The 19,580-nt window shown below is 30.6% G+C and overlaps 3 protein-coding genes across 3 annotated transcripts; 1 reads left to right on the top strand and 2 right to left on the bottom strand.

Annotated features, from left to right (window-relative positions):
- Window positions 1–1,767: 1,767 nt before the first annotated feature.
- On the bottom strand, window positions 1,768–5,097 carry LOC122524946 (trypsin-3-like). The gene is made up of 7 exons (XM_043647465.1): window positions 5,076–5,097; window positions 2,886–2,974; window positions 2,706–2,815; window positions 2,527–2,582; window positions 2,235–2,332; window positions 1,950–2,130; window positions 1,768–1,871 (listed from the first exon to the last, which is right to left on the bottom strand). Exons 1-7 carry the CDS (start codon window positions 5,095–5,097, stop codon window positions 1,768–1,770), a joined length of 660 nt encoding a protein of 219 aa, XP_043503400.1.
- A 1,884-nt stretch (window positions 5,098–6,981) lies between these two features.
- On the top strand, window positions 6,982–12,652 carry LOC122524945 (trypsin-7-like). The gene is made up of 6 exons (XM_043647464.1): window positions 6,982–7,019; window positions 7,667–7,808; window positions 11,471–11,559; window positions 11,632–11,770; window positions 12,040–12,303; window positions 12,506–12,652. Exons 1-6 carry the CDS (start codon window positions 6,982–6,984, stop codon window positions 12,650–12,652), a joined length of 819 nt encoding a protein of 272 aa, XP_043503399.1.
- A 379-nt stretch (window positions 12,653–13,031) lies between these two features.
- Window positions 13,032–18,581, bottom strand: LOC122524944 (trypsin-7-like). The gene is made up of 10 exons (XM_043647463.1): window positions 18,530–18,581; window positions 18,197–18,362; window positions 17,995–18,127; window positions 17,803–17,910; window positions 17,456–17,695; window positions 16,211–16,299; window positions 15,902–16,040; window positions 15,684–15,806; window positions 15,339–15,479; window positions 13,032–13,184 (listed from the first exon to the last, which is right to left on the bottom strand). Exons 1-10 carry the CDS (start codon window positions 18,579–18,581, stop codon window positions 13,032–13,034), a joined length of 1,344 nt encoding a protein of 447 aa, XP_043503398.1.
- Between the last annotated feature and the right edge of the window lie 999 nt (window positions 18,582–19,580).

The following is a 19,580-nucleotide window of genomic DNA, read 5'->3' as shown; positions in this document are numbered from 1 at the left end:
CGTATATTTAGTGTTATATTGCAATATCTGTTTCCTGAAAAGTAACTTTTAATCTCCTTTTAAATTTGTTTGTTTGTCTTATTTAAGTTTTCATTAAAAAGTTTGAAAGCTTTATGCTTAGTGCACCAAAGTGCTAGGAAACATCAGTCTACTTCCCTTTAATTTGTTATTTTTTGTCGTTTGGGAGGGAGGTCGAGGATTTAAATACTTTTTATAAATAGAAATATATATATAATAAAATATAAATTTACTAACAATATAATATATAAGATAAATATATATATTTATATATATTATTTGTAATAAAATTATGTTATATAGATTTATATGCTAAATAGATATATAAATTATATATATCAGGAATGATATGAATATTTTATATTTTAATATATCTTTTTTTATAAAATTTATATATTTTTAATTCATATTTTAAAAAATATATATATAATTCTATAGGGGATTACTTTACGATTTAATAATCGTGGAACACGGTTTATAAGCTTGAACATATTATTACTAATAAACAGATAAAATGAATGGCCATCGTGGAAGTGAAATAAGCGAGGAAATACGAGACGCTGAATAATCACATTAATAATAATCACTGTGGTTAATGACGTAATATCTTGTCGTATTATTAACAGTGCTTCGGTTTAGTAAGCGATAAGCGATAATGAGAACACCTAAATTACTTTGAGCGAAGAAAGGATTTGAATCTAAAGGAATTACTTTTACTTTGAAGATTGAGAAGTATCGCTGAACAGTCGATAAGAATTAAAAACTGCGAAGTACAATGGTTGAAACACTTTGTTGAATATTTTAAAATTATTTTTATCTTTGATAAATAATAGTCATTGTTAAAAGATAATATTACCAAAAGAACTTTATATAATTTTCTAGTTTAAAGTAGCGCACAAATCTTCAACAACTAATATCTTAACAAATTTTGTCATTTATCGAGAATTAAATTATAATACTTTTCACATAAAAATAATGTTTCCTTTTGTCTAAATAGTTTGTCAATCAGTATCAAAAAAGAAAAAATAATACATTTCGCGGAGTAAGATGTCACTTTCAGTCGATCAATGATTCGGTTTTTTTTTTTTTTTCTTTCGTATCAACTGATTAGAGTAATTTTTCTCAACAGCACGAAGAAGTAGCGTCACGATGCGGAAAATAAGAGTAGATGAACTAACTAGCTGATTCAACGAATACGGATCGGTGTGTAAACTATCGTATCAACGTAGCTATCGGATCTTGTATTCGACTTAATGGATCATTGCATTACTACGAACCTATTAGTTCTTAACAATACTGTTTCGATAAGTATAAGTACTACTCGAGAAACTTACTTTTTCCTCGTCATTCGACAGAGGAAATGTCTTTTTTTACATTTTTCTCATCTATAAGTACTTGTGAAATCAATTTTATTTTATTGGATTGGGGAATAAATTTCTTTATATTTTTAATGCAAAAGTGAAACAAGTTTTTTTCTTATTTTGCATCCAGCCTTTTGTAAACGTTTTAGAATTGTTTTGTGATCGATTTTTAGCTCCTTATCGATATTATAATCGCTAATGTGACATATCCGGAAATAAAATGATATTAAGCATATTGATCACGATTTTTTGTTTATAATTTTATTAGAAAATAAGATATCTATGTAATTAAAAAATAATATATAATTAATCGCATCTATGAATATCATAAAAAATTTAAATAAATTTCAAAGAAATAACATATTTTGCCTATATAAATTAATTAAGATTAGGATATTTCAGTGTTTTCTTTAATCCAATCTATCATTTCAGATAGGTTCGTGTATGCAGTTGGGTATGAAAATCCACAAGCTTCGCTCCACGATGCTATACCTATAAAAATAATTATTTTTAAGTTAATCATTAATAATTAAATCAATTAAGTAAATCGAATAAAAGGTGTAGTTTTACCAATTAACGTGTTATTTATTACAGCCGATGAACCGGAATCACCGACGCAAGGCTTACTATCATCGGAGATAATACAAAACATTCGATCGGTCAGCTGATATCCATACGTCAAAGTACACTCTTCGTTACTAATTTTGAGTATATTAGTTTTTTGAAGATTCTCGGACATTGGACGAAGGTTCTGGAAAAAGATATTTACCGATAAAAGTATTTAAAGATAGCCACATATATAATAATTTTCCTATTTGGAAGGAAACAATATTCGTTATTTATTATCTCTCTTACCTGTGTTGCTCCCCAACCGACGATAGTAATTTCAACACCATCCTTGATTTTTTGATCTTTTTCTGGTAATTTAATTGGTTGTTTCAATTTATCAAACACTATTTTTCTTTTTAACTAAAATATAACATATTTTTATTTTTTATTAAATACTTCAATTAAATAATACTTTAGATAAGTAATTAGTTAATCGATCATTAATATTACATTACTTTTATAAGTCCAACATCGAAATCGTAATTGTGATAATTGAAGGCGGGGTGAACGACGATCCTTTCAACGTTATACGTCGTGCCGTTTTTATAATAATACGTGCTTCCAGCTCTGATGTGAAATTCTCTCACGTTTATACTGCAAGAAGAGGAATATTCGGATTTGTATTGAAAAAAAAGTATTTGTCAATGCATAGGTATACTATACGATTATGCTATACGATTATGCTATATCGAATGATTTGGAACTCAATGGTCTTGCCTCAGAGCACACTGAGCCGATGTTATTATCCACGTATCACTGATAATACTACCGCCGCAGAAATGCTCGACATCATGGCCAAAAATCGTAACGTTGTTCTGTAGAGAAACCTGCAGGCAAAAGAATTATTTTCTATATATCAAATGGCCCGTAAAGGTCGATCGCACGACGTATACTAACTGCAAATGGATATTCTTCTATAACGGCATCCTCTCCACCAATAATTCTTTGCCCCACTGACTTCGGTCTTATTCTTTTCCAATAATAGCCTGTATGACATTCAAATAAGACGGTAATATCAGCATATCGTATACAATTATCTTTTCATCAAAATATTTCAACTCAGTCGTATATTATAATGCTTTTCAATCATTTCAGAGTATCTCTTTTTGTGATCTTATTGTTTCGATAATCGAATTTTTAACAAATATGTTTACTTTTATCTTCGAATTGTTAAAATATATTTTTACGTAACGCGTTTTAAATATTATTATCATCTCATAGATCTTTATAATATTTTATAACATTTTATATGAAATATATGTCATATTTTACAAAATATTTGATTAGAGAAGATTCTTTTATTAATGAAATAATTAATTTGGTAATTAAATAAACAATAAGCATACTTGAACCAATGATGTTAGACGTCATTGAAGAACCGAGGAAGGAAATTAGTACCACCAGCTTGATCATTTTAATGTTGTTTGTACGACTAACGGTTCTCGTCGTACTATATAAACCTTTTGAAATTCATGCTTACATATCTACATGATAATACTCTTGCGTTAATCATAATATTGTTAATTCCTGTAATACTATGACTGGAACAGTTTACTCATCGTCAAAATGGGGAATTTGTTAAATATTCGCACGTAAAATGACTCAAATTTATGTAGATAATTTTTAGCTGTATCGTTGTTGCATCATGAATTCGGAATGTGTCGTGTTTACATTCGAATCTTCGTCTTTAAGATAATTAAACCTAACTAGAGGCGTAGTATTTCTAATATAAATATTCACATACTTCCATGTTTTACAATAAACAATTTTGTTTTTGTTAATTTTGATGATAATTTTCATAGAGTGCATTTATAATTTCATTTAGCACGTAGTTGTGTATATTTTATCCGACCTGTTTATGCATTTTTTGTTGTCTCTCTCTCTCTCTCTCTCTCTTTCTATTTAAGTAATTTAGTTTATTAGATCTGGGGCTGGGATTTATTTTCTAACGGATAAAAAATATCCTATTTTTTTTTATGTGACGTTGTTGAACGCACATATAGACAAAATAAAAAGGCGTTGCCGGTCATGTAAAGAAATACTATGTTAATTACTTAATTACAACAGCAGTGCTTTATTTAGGATGTTACTAGCGAGTAATTAGTAAGAATTTTAAATTAAAGTAAAAATGCGCTTTTACATATGTGTAGCATATGGCGAAACTCGAATGATAATGTACATAAGGTAGGAGTAGTCTGAATGCCGGAATAAAAACTGAAGAGAAAACACGTTGTAATTGCAATTACGTATGCAGACTTTTGTTGATTTTATGTGGAAGCGTGTCCGTAAATTTTCTTTGCCCTGACAAAGTAGGTATTACATATATGTATATACATACGTAGGTATATCTAGTATATACTATATACATGTATTTACTATGATGAAATATTTCTCGTGATTATATATATATGACAAATTCCTTCGAATTGTTCTGTTTGTTTTTTTCTACGACGCATATAAAATTTTGTTCATTATTAACCTGTGTACGATATCGTAAAATAAACAAGGATTTTTGTTGTGTAAGAAACGTTTACGAAATTTACGAAGAACGACCGATCATATGAGTTCGTACAATTTTGTAAGCATATCGTAAATTCGGTTAAGCTGTTTTCCATTCGATCATTAGACTTTTATTATACGCCATCGGCATTGACCTGGCAATTTCTTATCGATATCGATGTTGTTGATGCATGCGCACCAATTAAAAACCCATTTTGGACGATAAAGTTAATTTATATTGGTTTTCACGCTCAACGTACGATAGCCGTAAGCGAGGTTTGTTGACCTTTGGATAAATTTTATCGGTGCTACGAATTCACAATACTTTCCTCTCAACGGAATTATTTCTTTGTAAATACAAAATAATAAGGAAATTCTTTTTCGAAGTATGATAATAAATGATCGGAAAAATATATATATATTTTTTTTTCAAATAATTTCTGACAACGTTTTCATGACGAAATGCTGTCATTTAACAGTAGAACTATTATGCTTTCTATTTTGACTATATGATGCATTTGTTATAACCTATATCATTAATATTAATGGACAGCTTATCTCATGCGGGTTCACTCTTCTAATATTTACATTGAACTTGAATTTCCCGCATTTCCGAAATAGTTTATTCAACTACATAAATTATTACATAGCTTTAACGTTACTTCGGCACCATATCCGCTCGCATAAAAACGGTATAGTTCTTTTATAAATGATCGTCTAAGCAATAATATTTTATATTTAATGTAACGAAATTTAATTAAGAGAATTTTAATAAGATTTCATGAAAATGGAGGTAAAAGAAATATTATTCGCCTTACGTTGAAATTAAAGTATAACATTAAAGGGAAAACAATGAAAAAGAAAAAGGAAAATAAAAAGAAAAAGTAAAACAGAAAAATCTCTCTTGCGGACGAATATTTTACGGTACATTTATTAGACTCTTTTGTAATGTTTAACGAAATATGCTAACTAATGGAAGAAGATAGACGGGGGTAGGATTCCAACGCGTGTAATTTGATGCGCAATAACGATTAACTGTAACTGTACGTTCGTCGAAAATAAAATCGACAAAGTAGCTACGCGGACGAGGAAAACGATAAAATCGTAAATTTCCTTAACTATGTATTCGAATGAACTAAATATTCGTCAGGTGGGATATATATCGAAGCATTAACCATTTCCCTTGGCGGACTATCGTAAAATTCATTTCCATATATTTTTATTGGATAATATATAGATATATAATACATTATGTGAGTGGATATTATTATATATACGTATATTATGCGTTCATCGAAGCATTAGAGCATGTGTATCATTATGTAGGAAGTGAGAGTTTAGCTTGTTAAATACGATGCCTTCTAATCCGGTAAAGAGTCCTATCGCAAAATTAAGACCTTATCTATTTCCGTTAACGTTTATTATTAATTTACTTTTTAGAATCAGTACTGTTCTTAGTCTAACTGTATTACTTCTCTTATTGATTTCTTACCAAATTCGTCCTGACGTTACCTGTTCCGTGAAATTTTCCGATTTCTTCCGTATCTCTTCGGATATTTTAGAGAATTTCAAATTCCTAATTTTAACAATATCACTGCGACTATTAATTACTAATGTTACTTTCTGGTTACGTTTCTTTTTTTGCCGTGTTTAATATTTTTTTTTGTTTTTGAAGGCTAAACGCTTACAACGCCCTTCCTAAGGAAAGCGTCCCTTATTTTGGGACTTAAGACCTTTCTTACAACTTTTTATTAAACCCTCGCTAATTTGATCGCCGTTTTGTTCTAAACTCTTACGAATTCTTCGACTTATTATTGCTGAAAATATATAAACTATTTTAAAGATTTCTAATTATTATGTTTAAAGAAAATACATTTCTATGACAATTTTTCAAACTTGGCGTCATTCGGACATCAACTCGTGACACAATTTTTTTGAAGACGAGATATAAAACGAAAACATGTTACTCCTTTTTTTTTGGCACTAACTTCCCGTCCCTCCCTATCTGGTTTTACTACCCGTTCGGATGCACTCTGTATACCTGGTTTACGATCTAACTTTATCATTTGAAATATTTCTGTTATTTTTGCTTTAATAGGAAAAATTCTCACGACAAAGTTACATTATCTCTAGAAGCACATTTGACGATGGAAAGAATATTTTCTCAGGATCAATTTTTTGTTTTATTATATTTTAAGCTCATTGGTATTTCGTTTATGGATCCTACAAATTTGTTTGTTTGAATATATAAATTGATTTTTGTATGTAGCAAAATTAATAAATTGATTTTAGAAATATTATTTTATGTATAAATATTAATTACGTATTATATATTGTATAGCACTGTCAAAAGAAATATTTGAAGATATCTTTCGCAGAAATTCGACAAACAAGATGTAAAATAATTCAAGTGAATCAGTTAACGCTATCAGTATCAAAGAGTGATTTGCTATCGATAATCGCGACTCGAATCACATCAAGTTGATTTAAAAATATGACTGTTGTCAGATCAGTTTATGGATTGCAATTCAAGTAAGAAAGAAGTTGTACAATCTTTTCTTTATTTATTTCGCTTTTTGCACCAAGTGATAGAAATAATAGAATTATAGTAGGAACGATTATTACGATAAATGCACATTAGTACTAAGTAAATATAATTACTTTTTTCCAATTGTTTTATTAATACAAGAATATTGAAATATGGTATAAACAATTAGAAGTGTGCTGTGAACACGTAAAAATGAATTTTTATTTTAAATACATTTATTAAATACTATGCAGTTAATTAATAAATCAATATGTATGTATATATATGTCATTGGAATATTCTTAAGTGCTAATAGATATATTTAATTTATCCTAATATTACTAATATTAATTTCGATTTTTTATTTTATTTAATGTAGCTATCATTTATAAAAATAAGCTTTACTACAGTGGTTCGATAATAAGTAAATTATGGATATTAACTGCTACACATTACGCCGATAAGTTCGCGTACAAATATTATTTATTATTTTTAATCTCTATAATTAATTTTATTCAAGTTATATTAGATTTTCCTTTTGTTGGTGCCACGCAAATAATATCATTAATAGACATTTAATATTGGAAATTTAAAATTGTTGATTTTTCCGTTACCTTGTTCTTTCTTTTTCATTTTTTTTTGTTTTTTATAGTGTACTAACCAAAGCACTTTCCATTCATGTTGGAAATACTTATTATGCTAAAGATGGTACGTTCATCAAGAATATAGCTCAAGTCATTCCACACAATCTTTATGACGGTCATACTTTCGATTATGACGTTGGCTTGATAAAGGTGAGCAGTATAGAATGAAGGCTTTTGAAATTTTTTTTAAACTTTATTACATTACTTTATCTTGACCGTAAGTCGAATTTCTTAGCACAAATTTATCTTACCTGCTATCCATCATCTTTAGTAAAATGCAAAGAAAACATACCATTTGTATAAAAATGTTCTAAATTGTATTTTTTGTTTGTTAACATCAGAGCTGACGTTGAGTTCTACCAACGTGAAGATAGTGAAATTACCTTTCGGTGAACGCAAACGTGTCAGATGGAATCAATGCCATCGTCGTGGGATAGGAAAAGACGGTGAGATTTTTTCTCTCTTATAGAATATATCATTCCAACTAAAGGGTACACGTTCCTCACGTTGAGTTAGTTTTGGGACGATGACGCTCGTTGAGACTGATTACCGGCGATTTGTGCAAATAGTGGGGGTTTGCCGATCGCTGACATAGTCCAGTTGTCACAACAAACATTCCTTCTGGCTGGTCGAACGTTTGCCGGATTTCGATTGGCAAACTGTGAGTCATTCGAAAGGGTTACCTACTTCTCTTGTTGATACCAGAGTTTCAAATTTAGATCGTATTTTCGTTCACTTGACAAATTTTAAAAAAGGAAATAAAAATTGTCTAATTAATATAAAGGAAACCCAAATAATTTAGAAAATGGAATATGATATATTGCAAAATTAAACTTGTCATTTAATATTTCCAGGATCAATATTTCGTATTGAATCTTATTTGAGATGGTTCATAAATCATGCAAATAAAATTACCGAGAATCGTAAAATATAATTAACTTATTTAACTTTTTTTATCAATCGATTTAAATGAAACTCTTTTACGTATAATTTTAATGTATAATATAATACGTATATTTAATAAGTATAATAAATTGTCAGTAAACATTTTTTTATCATATTACAAAATTATAAAAACGTTGACTTTAATGAGTGCCGTATCGAATTTTTCTTTCTATTTGTAAAGGAAATCAATAATTGTAAATCTCTCTTTTGATAAATCTATTAACAGATATCGAAGTAAAAAAAAAGAAAAAAAAGAATAATTGTAGTTTTGAGTATGGCACTTATCATTAAAGGACTTTTTTGTGAAATTAACTTCAAATTAACAATGATTCGTGGTTGTTATGCGTTAGGTACGAGGATAATTACGTAATACGTTCTCGATATCGTCGTAGCGTATCGAAAAATATCGGAGCTTGGTTTGCAGGGAAGTTTAAATGGCTTTCAAGGAAACAATGAAAGTCGATTATCTTAAGGACAGATTTCCGTTTGGTGTTCTTTCCTCGAGAGAATGGCATTACATCGTCGACAATCGTTGAGATTCATTTGCGTTCTTTTCAAACGAAACGAAACTAACTCCGGCGTCGATAATAAATTTCTTCGATGATTAATAGTTCGATAGTCGATAATCGTTTAACATTCTTAAAATCAGTTATATAAAATGAAAGATTTGAATTTTTAATCTTTGGAAAGAAGAATTAAATAAATCTTCATTTGTAATTAATACACTGAATAATGTATCTAGTATCTACATCGTGTGAGGATTACAGTATTACTATTTTATAAAAGTTATCGATCATGTCGATAAACTCGTTGAGCTTTTGCATTTATAATATTCTAAATTTGAAGTATGATATTTTCAACGATTGTCTCGAAATATTATATTTGAAAAAATCAGGTACGTTTACTCTATATGTATCTATGATCGAAAAAACGTGATTTCATATTTTGAATCACATTGGGTTATCATAGCATAATAAAAGCATACTCTTCTAACTCGTGTGCTCTTTAAGTACGGAATTCCCTAGCATTGAAATGTCGAGGCAGGTAAAGCAAAGTACTCACGAAATAGTAGTAAAATTTAGGAAGGAAAAAATCCGTTCGACCTTAAACGCTTATCCTTGTCGTCATTCGGAATTATTAATTCTCGAGCTGACGCGAACGTGTTCCGAATTTCGTCACAGTGTGACCTTGCATAAACGGTTTTGCAAGCTCTTGCACAGATGGCTGACTCGTAAAGGACAGCACGAAATGGCGATGCTTTCCTTCGGCCCTAGAATGTTGGCACATAAAGAGCATTGCTATTGTACGTGATACGGTGATCGTCGTCTTCTTCGTAGGATAATACATGGAAGGAAGGACTAAGGTTCAAACACCTCCTCTCTTCTTCCCTCGGTTCACCTTGCGCCCTTCGAGTCGTTAAGAATCATACCGGCCATGGCATACTAATGCAATGCCCATTATGGTTGGTAAGCAATCGATATTACCTGGATATCTAACTGCTTGCGTTCCTACTAGTTCAGCAGCTTGCATGCACTACTTCCGTATATCCACTCTCACTGAGATAACAATGAGATATAACCTGAGCACGGAAGCGTTTTGTTAGACTTTACGCTGTCCTCGCATCTTGGCTAGTATACGTGTACCGATTCGTAATTTTACCTTTACCCTTGTGTAGTCTCATGGTATTTCTCATCGTGAAGGAAATTTCTAGATGTTAAATACCTTGGAACTTTGGTAATCTATAGGAATATAACGTGTAATTACGTTATTGGATTTCTCCGGTATTTGTACTATCGAGCTGCCAAACACTTCACCTTTGAGATTGGTATCATTGTTCATGACGTCAATATACGTTCCTAATGGTAAATAAAACGGTGCGTGTTTGTTATGACTTGGAAAAAAACGAAATTTTATTTCATTTTACATGTAGAACGATTCATTAAGTATTTTGATAAGAAGGTTACGAAAAGATCAATTCTACGATTCAAAATGAATACTGACGTCTATTAACATGAATTTCGAAATATCGAAATATAAGAGAATTGAGCTAAACAACAGAGAGGTAGTTCTTTCCTGGCTTTTGTCTCGGCTCGTTTCTCTCATCATGCATAATCGACTCATCCTGTCGTCCTATCTTTTCCTCCTCGTACAGCTGGTTATTTCTCAGGATCTTAATTGGGATTGTACGTATTGTTACTTAATATTCCTTTTTTTTTGATTGTCGAATATAATATAATAAGAGTGAAATGTCGTTACTTTGTTTGTCGAAAACGAAATCGTAAGTCGAGTTATCGAGTTGTCATTAATAGACGACAATTACTCGACAACAATTCCTGGCAAAATATTGATCTGGATAATTCGGCATTTTAGACGACGAGGGTCGCATTGTTGGAGGCCGACAGACCAGTATTTATCAGCACCCCTACCAAGTGAGTGTTTCGGACAATTATTAACTAGTTAAGCGACGATCGTCGAATCGAAGTCCTCGGGGCGTACCCGGCGAGACAAATATTGTACCTATGTTACTATGTAGTTTCTCTATACGGCACTAGAAACCTGAACATACGTTACATACTATTACGAGTTGTCGATCCGTTATTTGGTATATCTAAACGGATCAATTAGATTATCATACTTCATTTGATGACGATAAGTTCAAAGATTTCTTTCAATTACTTTTTGTTTTATTACATTTTATCATAATTACATCGTTTAAACAGTTGTAGTCGAAAATTTAATCGAATTTGTATTTGATCAAATAATTTTGTATCAAAGTTTAATCGAGAGAGAGAGATATTCTTGCTATGAATATATTCATAAGTAAGTATAGTTAAATATAATCATATTATAACTGATTGAATTCATAGGTATCCATTCGATTTAATGAGCGTCACATTTGTGGTGGTGCTATCATTAGTAAAGAATGGGTTATCACAGCTGCTCACTGCGTAAAAGGGTCAGTATTTTTGGTTTTTATGAATAGGTTATTTGTATAAATAAGTTTTGAAAGTTGTTACTTTTCTTGTAGTTCATTCGAAGGATATATATCGATAAAAGCAGGAGTATCGGATTTAAACAAGATAGGTACGGTGCTTCGTGCTAAAAAAATTTTAATGCATGGGCTTTATAATGCGCGTAATTCGGATTATGACATTGCATTGATTCAAGTAAGTTTATTTATTGTTTAGAAATTTATTTTTACGAACTTCAGATAATCTTTTAATTGAAGTGTATTTCATGAAAATATATCATATATCCTTTTCGTTTACATAAAGATTATTACCATTAATGGGGGTAAGGTTACTTGCAATTAACAGTTTCCAAAGATTCTAATCGATACTTCGTATACTATATATTTTATTGTAATAAAGATTTTATTTCTTGATCATTATTTTGTCATAGGAACATTTAAGTTCTAATATAATTGCAATTATAGTTAGAGAAGCCACTTCGTTTTGATTACAATATAAGACCCGTATTGTTACCAAAAATTACGGATCAGTATACGGCAGGTACTAAGGCCGATGTGACGGGTTGGGGAGTTTTAAGGAAGAATGGTGTAGTGACTGATAAATTACGCGAAGTAAGAGTACCAATCGTTTCGAATTCCAATTGTTCGTACTTGTATAAAAGTCGTGCAATTACTCCAAGGATGCTGTGTGCTGGTTATGTAAATGTTGGTGGAAAAGATGCTTGTCAGGTAATTTGTTAAAAATAAAAGTAACAATTAATCTTGAATAAGTATATAAGTTTATTAATTATTTTTTTTTCTTGCATACTATTTAGAATATCAATTTGATTTTATAATATTTATTTCGGTAAATTATTTTGGAATAATGTTCTGACATAATTTCATAATGATTTTAGTACAGGTCTTATTGCATCTTAATTCCTTATTTTAGGGCGACAGTGGAGGACCATTAGTACAACAAGGGATATTAATTGGCATTGTATCTTGGGGTTACGGATGCGCAGAACCGGCATATCCTGGTGTTTATACACGAGTAGCAGCTTTTAGATCTTGGATAACTAGATATGCTAAAGTATGAGACGTGGGATGGATACTTTTTGAGAAAAACATTAAAATATCTATAATGCATATAATATTTTTGTTTAAAAGTTATACTTATAGAAGATTTAAATTTTATAAATCTAAGATTAGTAATTTATAAAATTTTAGATCTTCTTCTCTAACAAACAAATAAGTATTTCTTTTATTTGAAATATTATAAATGATACTACAATTGTATTATTAAATAATTAATATTAATATAATATAAAAACGTTTCTCTGATAAGTTTTTTTATATCTTTATTATTACATAAATATCTAATTATTACTATCTTGTATGTATACATTGTTGTCAGATACTTACTCGTGCACCATAATATTTTCTATATAATATATTTGATTATTTTCTTTAGTAGTTTAGTTGTGAACGCCTGAATTCGAAGCAATCCACTTGAGGTAATTACTGATACGGGTATAGACACCAGGATGTAGCATAGTTTCACATCCTAATCCATAGGATAGAATCCCAATCAGCATCTGGTCTACCATGAGAGGTGCTCCTAGATCTCCCTACAAACATACGTGAGACGATTTCGGTAAATGATCAAGATCGTGTTCGGATTAATTCTCCTTGCTCATCCATTGTTTGCGAATAACTCGAACGTCGCTCTTCAATTTTGGCCATAATTCTTGAGTAAATACTTGCAACGAGATCGAATCGATCTCAACGTTTACACTGACGTTCTCGTATTGACTTGGTATTATTGTTTAACAATAATAGAAAGATCAATAAAACGTGACGTTTGGTAGAATCGACATTGGAATTTCTTATCGCAGACAGGGAAAAAGAGAGGGAGAAAGAGAGAGAAAGAGAGATTCATGGGTGTATTTTTCACTAAATTTGGAACGAATAGAATGAATGCGAGTCTCTGTTGACGCATATCAGGTTTGACGAATATCAGGTTTGACGATTTTATTAAGAAAAGAAGTTTTGCTACTTTATCGTCACGCCACCACCATTATATTCTTTCAATAATATTCAATTTCGATTCCGTAGTCCGTATTCTGTATTCAAGAAGGCTCTCTTAAGCATTCCCAAAGCTCTTCCTCTTCTCGTTGGAGAGTACTTTTCAAGAGGACGCTGGAGTATCGTTAGAGGTTCAACCTGCATGAATCTAGCACAAAGAGTCCATTTACGGATATATCGTTGGGATACTTTCGAAATTAACGTTATCACCGCGCCATTTCAAATGCTGGGGGCTTTCGAATACAGAGAATTCGAAGAGGGTCTCTCCACGATGATGCGAGTGGTGCTTGCGCGTGCTTTCGTTTAAATCCTTTGAAAACGTGTTGATCGAATAAAAACCAATTTTCATGGAATAAAAAGCGAGAATCTCTAGGACAGACAGACGCGCGACGACCTTTTATTTTTATCATAGCTATGCGCTGAAGTGTGAACACGGATATAGGTACAAAATATAGAGATGGTGGTGATTGTTTTTTTTTTTTTCTTTCTTTTCTATTTCTTTTTTTCTTCTTCTAATATTTTTTATTTTCCACATCTATACCAAATACTGGCAAAATGGTCGATAATAAATTTTGTTCTTTTCCGCGTCGCCCTTTTTATCAAATTTCATCCCGCGATTTTATATTTGATTACATTTTTTCGCGCTAGTTTTTTCAAGTGCTTCAATAAAATCACCCAGTCGCTCGTGTTAACTTGTAAAATAGTAATTAAATTGTGAGTTTTTTTTTTTCTCTAGCGGAAAGCCGCGGCGGTACGTTGGGAAAGAAAAAAAATCGTTTAAATCGTTTGACAAATGACGGTGGTTATCTAATACGTCACAGTAACAATCACAGAGAACAAAATTGTTCGTGTATTAGTTGATTGTGTGGTACATCGATCATGACCAAGAGACACGTGCATCCATTTTTGTGGGTATATATACCCGACGTAGAATGATAGCGTCTAGGTCACGAGGAAATTACTTTTATCTGATAGAAAGGAAATCGTGGTAGTTTCGTTTGTCGATCAAACAAGTTACTTTTCTATCTTTGATTTTCCTATCTATTTGGAAATAATATTTATCGCGATACATATAGGTACTTGAGATATCTCTTCGTTAGATGCCATATTTGATTTATTATCGGATAAGACTTTTTTATATTTATAATATTTTTATTTTTAGATATGATTACAAATAGAATAATATTATATCATTATCAAATGTTTTTCAATGTTTTGCCGGAAATGATTTATGTATATAGGTACATATATATATAATACCGTGATTTTATTCAAACAATAAGGTGTAAAGCTTTGAAAAGTTTTTCTTATCAGACGGAGATAAAGAGAAAGAGAAAGAAAGAAAGAAAGAATGAAAGAAAGAAAAGAAAAGAAACTAAAAGGCGTGCTTTTCATAGTAAAGTCCCCTATTGTTCCTTAACCTCTGCTTCTGACACCCGAACGTGCTTGGTATCGGTAAGTATGTATTATAGGTATAATACATACGTACGTATTTCTATGTAGACGCTTAGTTTGTACATGTGTAATATACACCACGATCATACGTGCGTTTAACGTTTAGCATCTGGTTGAGGTCAAGAAACCTCTTGAAAGCATCTACTACTGGATGCTTAGCGATCATCGGTTTTCTTCTGTTTTTCACTTTTTTTTCTTGACTATCTTTTTTATTTATCTATATCTTAAATAAATTCTCTTACCTGACACGTTTCCACTCCCTTAGTCATGTTACCAGCACAAAGCATGTTCTTGGAGAGTGGTTGGTAGCTTGGCATCACGGAACTACATATTTCCTGATTTACAGTCATCACACTTATTACCGATAACTCAGTTTCGAAGGGTATATTTTCCGACTAAAAATTAATCATAATGTATGATATTGAATAATTAAATATCAGAAACGGATAAAAGATTTTGGCTTTAATGAGGGGAAAATAATTGATCCATAGAATTTTAATCATGGATTTGTCATGTAAATGATTAATTAATCGATCTTATTTTTATTACTTATGTTAGAAAATAATTGTGTATAATTAATTAAATTTACTTACTAATTTTCGTTGCCATCCAGTAACGAAAACAGTGGTGTTATCTTTAATAAAGTAATCAGCATTTCCTGGTAAACTGATTGGTTGTAATTTTGGTCCAAACAGTGCTGGTGTTTTCAACTAAATAGGAGATTTAACTCAATTATGGTTTTCTTTTCTTTCTATTAATATTAATTAAATTATCCGTTGATATTTTAGTCATTAATTATGCGTACCTTTATTAAAGCTATGTCGTTAAAATTAACACATTTGTCAAAATGATTATGGATAACGATGCTACCAACATCCAAATTATCTCCATCCTCTATCAAAGATTCAGAACGAACGCGTATTTTGATCTCGGATGCCTTCAAACTAAAAACAATAGTATTTGTGTGTGTGTTCAGAATCGGATGTTACGAGTCTTCTGTTTAAGTTATGAAACAAAGTAGAAGCTCCGAAAACATGTTTTTCTCTGAGCATTAAATCGAATAAATAACAATTCATTAGTAAAAAAATGTAATATAAAAGAGATATATATGTACTTGAATACGCAGGATGCTGTGGTTAAAATCCAAGATTCGTATATTAAAGCACCACTACATATATGCTTTCCAGATTTTTGAACAGACACCTAAAAATAAGAAAATAACAATTTTGAATTACGCATTATTAATATAAAAGAATATTTTGATACAAGTTTAATTTTAGTTTGGTGAGAAAAATAATTTGATTCTCGAACGTTTGCTATCTTTTAAAGTTATTATTGTTCAAAGGATAGAGTATATAAGACGTACTTATAAGAGTATATAAATTATAGGATAATATATAGATAAGTATTAATTATAATTTACATATATAAAAATAATTAGCACAATATTAATTGATAAAATATTTTATAGACTTACGTGATACGAGTACTCGTAGATGGATACTTTTCTGGTTTCTCCAAGGATAAAAACTATACATACATACACACGTCATATATATATCTATATATATCCATAATGATTATAAAAATATTTTTCTGAAATAATCCGAATCGATTTGGGAGCAAAAAAGGAAAAAGGAAAAATTAGACTTACCCTGAGCGAAGATAGCACAAACCATGAGAATAATTTTTACTGTCATTTTGTTGACAATCGATCACACCTCGACGATAGCACGCGCAGAAATATCTCGCACCTCTTTCACTTACAAAACCGAATTAAACATCGCAGATAAAATTGTTTTTGGACATTATCGATTTTTAGGGTTTATGAAAAACGTTTTTCGTGTAAAAAAAAAAAAGCCCGAAAGAATGTGTTTATTTCAGATCTCCGACGTAACTTCTTCATCGTGTTAACACCGAAATAGTGTTTGTAGATAAAATTTTACTCTCCTTAGGTATTTTTCGTAGAATTATAAATAAGTCAAATGTTTGATGAGATATCGTATCATTTCAAGATACAGCGATACTATGTCGTAATAATTGGTAGATTGGATACATACTAGTTACAATTTTTGTCAGTAATATATAATATACAATTATAAGTCTTTTATATATTTTATATTATGACAGGGAATCGTAGAAAGATAGAATTAACAACTATATTAATATTTTATAGTTACGTTAAATTATTCTTTTTATTTCTTTCTTTAAAGATAATGAAATTTAGCATTATTATTTTTTATTATTAGTTTAATTGAATGGGTTATAGACACGTAAGTTTTTCTAATTATTTTAAATCATATTAAACGCCACTCATTTTTGCAATCCACGAGCGTAAAAGTGCAACGTTAGTATATACACCTGGATAACGTGGTCGAGCACATCCATATCCCCATGAAACAATTCCATAAAGTATACCATTTGATGAAAGTGGTCCTCCAGAGTCACCTTGACAGGAATCTTTACCACCTTCTTCCACACCGGCACAAATCATTCTTTCGGTAACATTGGCAAAACCGGTGTAAGCATTTTGACAACGACCTCTATTTATAATGGGTACACTAACTACTTGTAACATGCTTGGACTATTGCCTGATTCCTGTAATTAATAAATTATTCATCCGTGCATAAAATAAATGAACAATGAAAGTCGAAACACAAGTTTTACTGTAATTATTTTTATGAAATTAAAGATTGATTGCATACCGATAATGCACCCCATCCAGTAATATTCACTATAGCACCATTTCTTGGTTCGGAGGTTGCAAGTACTATGGGTCGTGTTACACTACTCAACCCTATTGTTCCCTTGACCTAAGACCAAATATATAGAAAAGTAATTATTTAAAATCAAATTATTTATACACCTTTTATATATTATTTAATATAATCATATACCTCAACAAGACTGACATCGTAATCTAAGGTATTAGAATTAAACATTGGATGAGATATAATTCTGTTTACTGAATATTTAATACCACTGTTCCCACTGCTGCCTACTGATACAGAATAATAACTCACTGGATTACTGAAATTCATAAAATAGTATTAATAATCGTGATATTTTACGATTACTTTTCAATGTAAAAAAAATTACCGTGTGCAATGTGCAGCAGTTATGACCCATTTTTGACTAATTATAGATGCACCACATGTGTGAGTATTAAACACTAACAATCTTGCTTGATGAGGGTGTTCAAGAATACTAACTGATTTTCCACCAACGATTCGATGATCTGGTAACCGTGGGATCAACGAAGAGCCTATAATGTTGTTTAATTAATAATAAATTTGAAAATATATATTTAATAATTATTAAAAAAGTGTATCATTCGCCAAAGTTATCATGTTTCGGATATATACCAGTCAATTTAATAGTATTAAATATAACAGTACTCTTCAATTTAATTAAATTCACTATAACACTCACCGAAACATACCGCAAAGAGGGCAGCGAAAATAATAAACAGATTTCGCGACATTTTGTAAGATTTATGTTCGTCGATTTACAGAAGCTTTTATACTTTCGATTCTCTCTACATTCAATAAGACTTAATCTTATCTAACCTACAATAATATATTGAATTTTTAATTAAAAGTTTACATTTTTATTTGTTAATAATGATTAGGTTTGCAAAGAAAATTTTATAAAAAAGAAGGACAAAAGTATTGATTATGTGCATTGATAGTGAATCGTATTTTTATTCGTCAAGTTTCCTTTAGCTAGCTCATGCTACCTTATCTTTGAATTATCATCATAATAGTTTGTTCAAATAAAAAGACTTTTTCTTTGAAATCTTCGATAATACTATTGATTGTTTTTTACTTTTTCTAATCAAATTAATTGAACAATAATTAAATGTCTTTCGTTCTATCTATATTAATTGATTTTATCTCGTGTCAGGTTTTCCCTGATTTACAATTTTTCTACGAAATATTCTTACACCGAATTAAATTTTATATTGTAACTTGTTCAATTATTTTTTCAAACTATTATGGTATATATTGTTTCATCGTGATGTTTACTGATACGTCATATTTGTCTGATAGTTGCAAGCAAATAAAGTTATGCCGGAATTCGTATCAAGTAAGCAAGCAAACTCGTGACCACGGTTTGGCCATTAACATATAAATCAAATCTTCGGGACGACAGGCTGTTTCCTGCTTTCCTTGTTGTCTTCTCCTCTCTTCTCTTCTCTTCTCTTCTCTTCCTCTGTCATCGAAATACTCGACTCTCCTCGTCCTTCTCAAAATTCTCTTCCTGTTACCGTGTAGGATACGTGTCCTTGGCAGCTGTCTTCGACTCGTACTTGAGAATATCGTCGTTCAGCGTCAATGGAAGCGTGAAATTCATTTAAAAAGGAGTACCATAGCCTTGTGAAAATGATTTGAATTATGATTTATTCTTTTGCTTTATGTGGTATAGCGTTAAAATGAGAGATAAAGGTAGAAAAATAAAACAAATAAAAAGTACAATTAGA

This window comes from Polistes fuscatus, unplaced genomic scaffold (genome assembly GCF_010416935.1).
Source record: "Polistes fuscatus isolate 324 unplaced genomic scaffold, CU_Pfus_HIC Scaffold8, whole genome shotgun sequence".
Taxonomy (NCBI): domain Eukaryota; kingdom Metazoa; phylum Arthropoda; class Insecta; order Hymenoptera; family Vespidae; genus Polistes; species Polistes fuscatus.
The sequence above is the reverse complement of the archived record's forward strand: the minus strand, read 5'-3'. Positions and strand labels throughout refer to the sequence as shown.